The sequence below is a fragment of the Pleurodeles waltl genome, chromosome 5 (assembly GCF_031143425.1).
Source record: "Pleurodeles waltl isolate 20211129_DDA chromosome 5, aPleWal1.hap1.20221129, whole genome shotgun sequence".
NCBI lineage: Eukaryota > Metazoa > Chordata > Amphibia > Caudata > Salamandridae > Pleurodeles > Pleurodeles waltl.
Window position 1 is genome coordinate 92,468,396 of NC_090444.1, and position 10,664 is coordinate 92,479,059.

Genomic DNA, 10,664 nt, shown 5'->3' on the forward strand with positions numbered 1-10,664 from the left:
TGGTCCAAAGCGACTGAAAAATCTTAATCTAATCAAAGCTTGGGCTATTACACATTCTAAGGTTACAATACAAATCAATAGCAAGAATAATTACGCAATGATATAGCATACATTTAAGGTTAGAAAAGAAAACACATCAGTTGTTATTTAGCAAGATTACCCTCATCAGTGAACACCCTAACTAACATCAGATTAGAATCACATGTTTGAGCTTCATGCAAAACAATTTAGTCACACAAATTTAGAAAACATCTAACTAAGGCTCTGTCAAATAACGGTTGGTACCTGAAAACAAAAGCAAATAGACATAGCAACTCAATAAAGTCAATTTTATACCTATCCTCAATTGGATAGCAAAAGTAGTCTTCGTCATCAGGACATTAGTTCAGTCATCGGCATCAGGGTTCAGCATCGAAGTTCAGAAGTGGCAAAGTCTCTTTAAGCAGTTCAAAAGAATATCGCTAATAGCTTAACTCTCACGAAGGAAATAGGGAGAATGGCCTCTAGCAAGAAGCTAATGGTGAATGGCCCGTTTCTCCTCGGTGCAGTCCTGCTAAGTCAGATATCCTACAACTACTTCCTTTACTCTCATTGGTCAGAGAATCGCACGTTTACCTTTAGTCCAATAAAACTAACTAACGAACCAATACAGTGCAAGTATCACAGAGAATCATAGATTTTAAAAACAAGTTGTTTCCTTAAAAATTCAGATTAATTTAACAACAGTTTCTAATAAAGTGTTCTTGTACTCGTGATTTAGCCTAGTGACAGTATTAGCAACGCAGCATCCCTCTGGCATGCGGCAGCGCTTGGTACTCCAGGTTTCGATTTGGGTATAAAATTGGCTGAGCTTCTGACTTATGTTGAGCTCCTGGCTGCTCCATGCCAGATCTAATGAGATATACATCCCCAAATATTCAAAATGAGAGGCAAGCCATAGACGGCAGCTCCCAGAGTTAGCCAGGTTGATTGTTGGGCCGCTAGCTGGGAAAAGAACCAAATTCTCCCAATTGATCATGAGGCTAGAGTCTTCTCTGTAGATTTTTAAGATGTGCATGAGAGGGGGATGGTACAGTCTGAATGTCCCATTCAGTGCTTAATTTGTAAATAAAAAGGTGCTGGTGCCCAAAGCCCTCCTCTTACACACGCGGCTGCTGCAATTGAATGTGTGAACAAGGAATCCTGAGGCGCGTAATCCTGAAGCCATCTCAGGCCTCTTCAATCCATGTAAAGCAACTCCCTGCCCCTTCAGCTCACTCTTGCAGCTTTCTTCTATCTCCCTTTGTGACGCTTTTTCGTTTTTCCCTTCCTACGTCTTTCCCATATGTGTATTTTGCTCGCAGCAAATGCTTGAGGCAGAAGAATAAGCTAATGTGGCTTTAGAATGGCGTTAGGGTCTCTTAAATATGCCCCTTTGTTTTTCAAAAACTAACTCTAAAAGTAGGAGGGTGTTTTCGAAAAATAAATAACGAATGACCCCCTCGCAAGGCTTTCCCTGGTGGTGATGGGGAGAAAAAAAGCCCAGCAGACTATCCATCCTAAATAAGGCAGGCAGTGTCACGCCCTTACTCCGATGCCAAATAGCAAGGGTGATGGTGGACAGCCCCCTCTTGGTCCACCCTACACCATCAAGAATCCAATATAGTTTTGTCAGTGTGCCCACGGGCTGTTGTGTCAATATACAACAGTTGGATTGAAACTATCAAACAGTCCATCATCTCCTTCAGAAATGACGGTAAATAGTTTTGATTAGGGTAATAAAATGCCTTGAAAGACATAGGATAAGCATCTAAAGTTGGCTGACCCGTTCCTTCCCTGGATAAACCCATTCCGGTCTGGGTGGTACCAGTTTGTGCAGTATTGTTAGGAGTCTCTTGGCAATAATGTTGTGAAATGGAGAAATCTATAGTATTTCTATTTTCAGCATGGTTTCAGCTTTGTGTTTTCATTTTTCTGCTTAGATGTGCTGTCATTGCCAATGCTGGTTCCGGGGAAACAAGGACATTGCAGTGCCACGGAATGAAAGGCCGATACCTGAACGTCGTGATACCAGGAAAAACGGCATTTCTCACATTCGCTGAAGTTCAGGTTTTGGGAGACCTTGTAATGGGCCATGCTGGTTGAGGAACACAACTAATGACATTGAGTTTTGAACGTTCAGATTGTTAATGTCAAATTAAAAGATGTATCTTTGCTCTCCAGTGATTCATTGGAATTCTAACTCCGGTAATCAATGTTTGATCCAGAAGTAGCTGTTAAGTTGATCTCATCTTATTAAACTATTTTCTTACATTTGTCATTCGTCAAAGAATATGCTAAACATATTTACAAAAGCCATTTCTGTAAAAAAGAAAATGAAGATTTCTCTAAAATTAAATAATAATGATGTAATTAAATAAATATGTGCTTGTAATCAATTTGCATGTAATGCAGGTATATGGTGAGAAGGGAAATCGATTGTAAGGAGACTGCCTGAAAACATTAGAAAAGGCCTGTCAATTGTACATATAATCGGGTTTTTTAAGCACAGTAAAGTTATTGCTTGTTTAGTTAGCTCATCATAGCACCGGGCAAATGAAATCACAAAGAAAATGATGCGTGTGAATTTTCTTTCAAGGACTAAAGGTTCTTCAAGACCTTAATTTCTTGAACTTTGATAAACCTGCAGGGAGGCAAGACCCCAAAAGGCAGAACATTCTTCACTTTTTTGTGTTCTGGCTTGACAATGCAGCTATCACCAGACAATTGTGTGAGAATCTCCAGAAACGGGGCTTTGGCTCTGCCCACATACTGAGAGCCGAGCATACATGTTTGGGTGGGGCGCGGTTCCACAAAAAAAGTGCTTTCCCGACATACACCTGTGATCATTTTGTTTACTTAGCCAGCTGCTTGAGCTTGAACTTTCAAAGGCACACACACAACACTGTAATGCTATTAAAGTGTCTTTGTTATAATTCATTTATGGTGTTTCTTCTGGCAGCAGCACACCTAGGGGCACCGCAGTCAATACCTTGTACGGATTTGTGGTCCGGCTTCACAGTGTGTCAGCTGACCTTATGTGATCAACAAAAAGGAGCTTTCAGAGTCCTACTGACAGAGTAGCTTAGGCTCCACCCACATGTTAGTCTCCATGAGAATAAGATGTCATTGGGCCAGATGTATGTGGTTCTTCTATAAAGCCTGCAAGTGTTGCACTTTTTTGGCTTGTGACAATGTTTATACTCAATGCAGCAGGACTGTGTTGGTAATGGTGATATGCTAATGATCATGGCTATAGGCCTGATATGTTTATCATGAAATCTTATGATAAAGACACTAGGTCTGACATATTTATTGTGTAAAGCATATGTTATAGCAGATAGACATTTAGGGCCTGATTACGAGTTTGGTGGAAAGGTTCCGGTGTCACTTTTTGCAGAGACCCCTGCTACAGTGTCGATGGTGGGAAAGCCAAAGGTGGGTCTGGGTGGCAGTCCCACCAAGCTTTCCACCGTCCAGATAATGATCTCCCTTTCTGTAGAGTTTTTCCTGGAGGGGCACTGCCATGTAAAAGTCAGTAGAAAGAGAGGTGAAAACTCACCTATTTCGGGGTCCCACTTCGGAGTCTCTGTCAGACCCCATTGTCCAGGTCCCTACTGTGCTGCTGCCACCTGACAATGACGCTCTGCAACCCTGTTGTCACCAGAATCGAAGGTAGGCTTCATTGTCACTTCTCCAATGTAATGCATGATAGGAGTTTGTCATATTTAACGACTAACAAAAAATACAGTGCACATGAATAAATATACAGTATGACACATATACAACATATATAGGTGTTTTCTGATATACACACTGTTAGAAATTGAGGTCTCTATTTGGCAGAGGTATGCACTCTATCCAAGCAGGGACCACAATAATAGTCACGGTAAGTCACAACACAATCCAAATTATCCTGTGCTCACCCTGTCGTACCTTGGCACAGAGCAGGCAGGCTTAACTTGGAACGCAATGTGTAAAGTATTGATGCAGTAAATCATACAGTAACAAAGTAAAAACACCACAAAAAGTACTCCACACCAGTTTAGAAAAATAGATAATATTTATCTGAATAAAATAAGATAAGAACGAAAAAAATCCAATATGCCCAGTTGGGATATTTTAACGCCCAGGGACTATGCGTTGAAAATCTTTGACGTGCTGGTAGAAGGAGCAGGCGCTGCGTTGATCTGGTAGTTGATGCAGCAATTTTTCCACCGTGAGGCAGGCGTTGCATTGATTTCTGCAGGCATTGCGCTGCTTTCCTGATGCACGGGGATTTTCTTCTCCGAGGTGGTCTTTGTGGCCCTGAGACTTCAACAAAAAGAGACAAGCTCAAGCCAAGCCCTTGGAGAGAACGTTTGAGGAAGGCAGAGTCCAGCAGGCAGCAGGGCAACAAGCAGGGCAGCAGTCCTTCTCAGCAAAGCAGTCCAGATGAGTCCTTTGGGCAGCCAGGCAGTTCCTCTGTCAGATTCCAGGTGTAGATCGAGAAGTGTCTGATTTGGTCGGGTCAGAGATCCAGTATATCTACACCCAAAAGTGCCTTTGAAGTGGGGGAAACTTCGAAGAGTGGTTTTGAAGTACACAAGTTCCCCTTTCAGCCCAGTCCTGTCTACCAAGGATCCACGTAGAAGGTTATCAGTCCTTTGTGTGAGAGCAGGGCACTGACCTTTGGAGAGTAAGTGAGAGCCCCTCCACCCTTCCTGCCCAGAGAGACCCATTCAGTATACAGATGAATGCAGATGTGACTGAGTGCCCTGTGTTTATGGCTGTCTGGGTGGAATGCACAAGGTGAGCTGTCAACCAGCACAGACCAGACGTGGATTGGAGACAGGCTGTAAGACACAGATGTCAGTAAGTGCAGAGAAATGCCCACTTTCTAAAAGTGGCCTTTTGCTGGATTAGCATCGGTCTGAATGCATCGTGGGCAAGCTGAAGGACAAGCAATTAAAGTGATTTATACTTCAGTGCAGCAAGTTGAGGAGTGTTTCTTTCCCTACTCGAATCATGACACCCCTGTTTTGGTGGTAAGCCATTCCCAAAATGGCAGTTCCTTCTGACCAGTTATGTTTTGGTGTTCTGTGTCCTGAAGAGAACCCATCAATCCAGTGGGTTCGAAATGCGTCGACAATAGGGAGCAGCGGTGAGCGCTATTCAAGAAGATTAGGCCTTCAGGGAGAATTCAAAGCATTATCTTGTAATGCACATCATTCCTGTTTGAGCGACCACAAAGACTTACAATTAGCGCCTCTGCGCCTTTCTGTTCTTTAAGGAGGAGCCTTAAAAGTTTTTTGCAAATGAGTTAGGCTCTGAGTTCCCTCTCTTTCAAGTTGGTGCAGAACCTGAATTTTAGGTTGATTTTTGTGTCATTTTTTGTTCTTGAATTTGTACTATTGATGTAAGTAATGTTTATGTGAGGTAATTGCTCACTTTTGTATTTGTTCTTCTGTGGGAGATAAATGTTATTCAATTGAAATGTTATGTATTAGTGCTAGGGAGAGTTAATTGGTTCTCATTGTAAGTAATAACTTTTTCCAGGTTAATCAGTGTTGGCTCTTGTTTCTTTTGTGCACTTTCTAAAAGTGGCATTTCTAAAATAGTAATATTAAATCCAACTTCACTAGTAAGCAGGATTTTCTATTACCATTCTGCCCCTACTAAACATGTTAGGGCTACTCCTTCTCTATCAGAATCTACCACTTAAATGTATATGGTAGCAGTTCTAATGCTAGTCTATGAGAGGGACAGGCCTTACAGTAGTGGAAAGCAAATTTGAGAGTATTTCACTACCAGGACATGTTAAACACATAAGTACATTTCCTGCCTTTTATGTACATAGCACCCCGCCGTAATGGTTACCTAGGGCCTACCTTAGTGGCGACATATATGGAGAAAAAGGGGAGTTTACGGCTTGGCAAGTAGTTTTAAATACTAAGTCGAAGTGGCAGTGAAACTGCACCACACATGGTTAACGGGGTACTTATGTGGGTGACACAATCAGTGCTACAGGCCCACTAGTTGTATTTAATTTACAGGCCTTGGGCACATGTACTGCACTTTACAAGGGACTTATGGGTAAATTAAATATGCAATCCAATTGGGTAGGAACCAATGTTACCATGTTTAGGGGAGAGAACACATGCACTTTAGCACTGGTCAGCAGTGGTAAAGTGTGCAGAGTCCTAAAACCAGCAAAAACAGTGTCAGAAAAATTGAGGGAGGTAGGGCAAAAAGTTGGGGGATGACCACCCTAAGGATGTCCATTCTAACATTTGTCCCCGAGCTGAAAGTGTGAGTGCTACCCAAGCCCTTGGGAGCTCTCATCACAAAGGCAGAAGAATCTAGAGAGACCAACAGCATTGGCGTGGTTAGTCCCCAGGCGATGCTCCACCTGAAGGAAGATGGACTACCTCAAGAGTTTAGGATTTTCACCCCTCATCTGCATGAGTCATCTGAGGAGCCTGTGGTCTGTCTGAGCCTGGAAGTGAGTCCCAAACAGGTATGGTCTCAGGTTCTTCTGTGCCCAGACCACAGCAAAAGCTTCTCTTTCAATGGCACTGCACATCTGTTCCTGTGGAAGTAACCTCCTGCGAATGAAGGCTACTGGTTGGTCTAGGCCCTACTCATTCAGCTGTGCTAAGACTGCCCTTATGCCATGCTTTGAAGCATCTGTCTGCACTATAAATTCCTTGGAGTAACCTGGGGCCCTGGGCACAGGTGCTGTGCATATGGCTTCCTTGAGGGAATCAAAGGCTCTCTGACAAGCCTCTGTCCAGATCACCAACCTGGGCTGCTTCTTAGAAGTCAGCTCTGTTAATGAGGCAACATTAATGCCATATGGCATAACAAATCTTCTGTAGTAATCCGTGAGGCTTAGGAAGGCTCTCACTTCAGTGTGGGTTTTAGGTGGTTGCCAAGCTGTGATTGTTTCAATCTTGGCTTGAAGGGGCTGCACCTTGCCACCACCTACCAGGTGTCCCATATACACCACGGAACCCTGCCCAATATGGTACTTACTGGCCTTGATTGTCAGTCCTGCCTGTTGCAGGGCCTGGAGACCTCTTAGAGGAGAAGCAGATGTTCCTCCCAGCTGGCACTATAGACTGCAATGTTGTCTAAGTAGGTGGCACAGAATGCCTCTTTTTCAGCCAGGACCCTGTTAACCAGCCGTTGGAAGGAAGCAGGGGCATTCTTCAAGCCACAGGGCATCACCTGGAATTGGTAATGTCCCTCAGGGGTTGGAATGCTGACCTCTCTTTTGCTCCCTCAGTCAAGTCGATCTGACAGTACTCTGATGTTAAATCAGAGGTACTGAGGAATTTGGCAGCGCCTAGCCTGTCAATGAGTTCATCAGCTCTGGGTGTGTGTCAGTCTTGGTGACGGAATTGAGATCTCAGTATTCCACATAGAACCGAAGTTTGAGTTTGGTGCCCAGTGGGGCAGCCTTTGGTAACAATACCTCTGTGCTGGACAAGGGACTGTTATATGTTTCAATCACCCCTAAAGCCAGCAACTTTGCAACTTCCTCCTTGATGCTGGCCTTCAACCTGTCTGACAACCTGTACATTTTGTTCTTTACAGGGGGACTGTCATATGTGTCAATGCCATGGATGCACAGATGTGTGAGTCCAGGGATGAGGGAGAATGGTGAGGCAAACTGTCCCAGCAACAGGGAGCAGCCACCACCTCTGCTCTAGGGTCAGGGTGTGAGAGAGGTTGACACCCAGCACTGACTTATCACTTTCCTGTGCAGAGAAGAGGTCAGGGAGAGGTTCACTCACCTTCTCCACACCCTCATCTGTCACAAGGAGCATGCTGACTTCAGACTTCTCAAAGAGAGGCTTTAGTCTGTTGACATGGAGCACTCTTAGGGGGTTTCTAGGGGTCTGGAGGTCCACTAAGTAAGTAGCCTATCCCTTATGCTCCTTTATTTCGCATGGGCCAGTCCAACGATCCTGGAGAGCTTTGGGCTATACTGGCCCCATGACCAATACTTTGTCGCCAAGTTGAAACTCCACCAGAGGGGCCTTCTGGTCTTTCCAGCGTTTCGTCACCTCTTGACTGGCCTCAAGGTTGCTTTTGGCCTTTTTCTAGAAGTGGTGCATCTGGTTGCAGAGGGCCAACATGTAGCTGACCACATCCTGGGGGGAGGGTTCTAAGAGCTTTCTCACACCCCTCCATGACAATGCTTAGAGGCCCCCTAACAGGGTAGCCATAGAGAAGTTCAAAGGGACGGAACCCTACCTGTTAGACCTGGCATCCTAGGCGTTGTCTCCCCTGTCTTTTTTGCCTCTGCTCCCATGTTTTGACTGTGAGCTGGACTCTGTTTTTGCTGCTTTTGGTATTCTGGGAACTTTACCACTGCTGACAAGTGCTAAAGTGCAAGTACTCTGTAAAATGTATGTGTAATTGGCTTTTCCATGATTGGCATATTTGATTTACTAGTAAGTCCCTAGTACAGTGCACTAGAGGTGCCCAGGGCCTGTAAATCAAATGCTACTATTGGGCCTGAGGCACTGGTTGTGCCAACCACATGAGTAGCTCTGTAAACATGGCTTAGACTTGGCACTGCAGTGTCTGTGTGTGCAGTTTTAAACTGCCATTCGACCTGGCAAGTGTACCCCTTTGCCAGGCCCAAACCTTCCCTTTTCATATATGTAAGGCATCCCTTAGGTAGGCCCTAGGTAGCACCATGGGCAGGGTGCAGTGTATGTTAAAGGTGGGACATGTACTGATGTGTTTTACACGTCCTAACAGTGAAATTCTGCCAAATTTGGTTTTCACCAAGGCCTATCTTTCTCATAGGTTAACATGTGGGCTGCGTTTAAATATCTTTTAAGTGTAGTTTCCCATTGGGAGCAATTAGAACTATGGAGTTTGGTTCCCCTGAAATCACAATTTAAAAACACATCCTTTGGTAAATTAGTTTTTTAAATTGCAGTTTGAAAATGCCACATTTAGAAAGTGGGCATTTTCTCACTTAAACCATTTTGTGACTCTGCCTGCTTGTGTATTCCCTGTCTGAGTCAGACTGACAGTTGGGCTGTTTGTGAATCCCCTCTAGACAGTGACACATAGGGAGCTGGGGTGTAACCTGCATATCATGGTGGGCCATCTGAGCTAGAGTGAAGGGAGGAGTGGTCACTTACACCTGAATGGGTTGTGCCTACCCTCACACAATGCAGTCTCCAACCCCCTGGTGTGAGTCTGGAGCCACCCCTGAACAAGGCAGGATCTTGTGAACAACAGAGACTTTCCTTTGATGTTTGCATACTTCAAAGGCAGAAAGGGGTATAAATAGTGGACTGAAAACCCCTGATTGTTAGATTACTTCTGGAATCAAGAGGAACCTCTGCCAAGGAGAAGAGCTAAAGAGCTGGAGGAGGAGTACTGCACCTCCGCCTGTGACTGTGCTTTGCTGGGTTGGCCTGCAATTGCTGCTTCTATCTGAAAGAGGACAAAGACTGGACTTTGTGGTGTATTCCTGCTTGTGAAGAATCTCCAAAGGCTTGGATTGATCTTGCCCCATTTTTTTAAGTCTCAGGGCCATCAAAGACTTCCTCTGCCACCACCTGGACTCTCTGCTGAGACTCCTGCCAAGTGGTGCCCTATCCAGTCCCTGGGCCCTTAACAGGTGAAGTTGCCAGAAAAAGGACTGAAATCTACGTACAGAACACTGTGAAGGGAGAATTTTGACGCACCACCTGCAACGTGGCTGAAAAACAATGCGCCACCTGCTTCGCGGCTAAAATGAACACTCCACCTGCATTACAGCTGGGAGATCGATGCATCGGGACTGAAGAAACAACACAACACCCGCTTGCAGTTGCTGAAAATGGTGCAAGCCACATGCAGATCGGTTTTCCAACACCGTACGGCCAGATTTCTCACGCATCATTGCTGGGCATCAAAAATCAATGCTAGTCGGCATAGATCCGAGGTGCCCGTCCGGAAATTGATGCATTGCTCTCTTGCGGAAGAGAAAAATGACACATAGTCGACCCGAGTGGAGAAGAAATGACGCACTGCCTCACTAGCGCATAAGGAATCAACGCATCACTGACATTTCCGATGCACGGTAGCCCGTGCGGCCTTATTTTTGACACAAACCAGGTACTTTGTGTAAAATCAACATTTCCATTGTTTTCTATGGAGTAAGACTCTTATTCTTTTGAAAATCCATATCTTCAATTGTTTGTGTTGGATTTTAGTCGTTTTGGTCTTGTTTGATTTAGATAAATATTGGCTATTTTTCTAAACTGGTGTGGTGTCCATTTTGCAGTGTTTTTCCTGTATTACTGTGTGTGTTGGTACAAATACTTTACATATTGCGTTTGAAATAACCCTGACTGCTTGTGCCACGCTACCAAGAGAGTGAGCAAGGGTTGTCTTAGGAGTGTAACTCCCTTGCCCTGACTAGAGTGAGGGTCCCTGCTTGGACAGAGTGCATACTGACGTCCAACCAGAGACCCCATTTCTAACATTGGTGATCAGTGGTGAGGATTGGACTTGTACTTGTACTTGACATACAGTGATTAAGTGTACACTACTGTTTTCAGTGTAGACCATTACATGACCACATACTACTTGTTTTTGCTTTTCCTCTTTTTGGACTTTGAACTTCTCTTGGGAACTCTCTGTTCTTT

The 10,664-nt window shown here is 44.4% G+C and overlaps 1 protein-coding gene across 1 annotated transcript in view; it reads left to right on the forward strand.

Moving 5' to 3' along the window:
• LOC138295402 (fucolectin-like) overlaps window positions 1–2,417 on the forward strand; it is a 143,104-nt gene extending 140,687 nt beyond the window's left edge. Inside the window, exon 4 of the mRNA XM_069233670.1 lies at window positions 1,962–2,417. Within this exon, the coding sequence (XP_069089771.1) occupies window positions 1,962–2,124 (163 nt within the window). The 3' untranslated portion in view covers window positions 2,125–2,417. The remainder of the gene's footprint in view (window positions 1–1,961) is intronic.
• The last annotated feature ends 8,247 nt before the right edge of the window (window positions 2,418–10,664 follow it).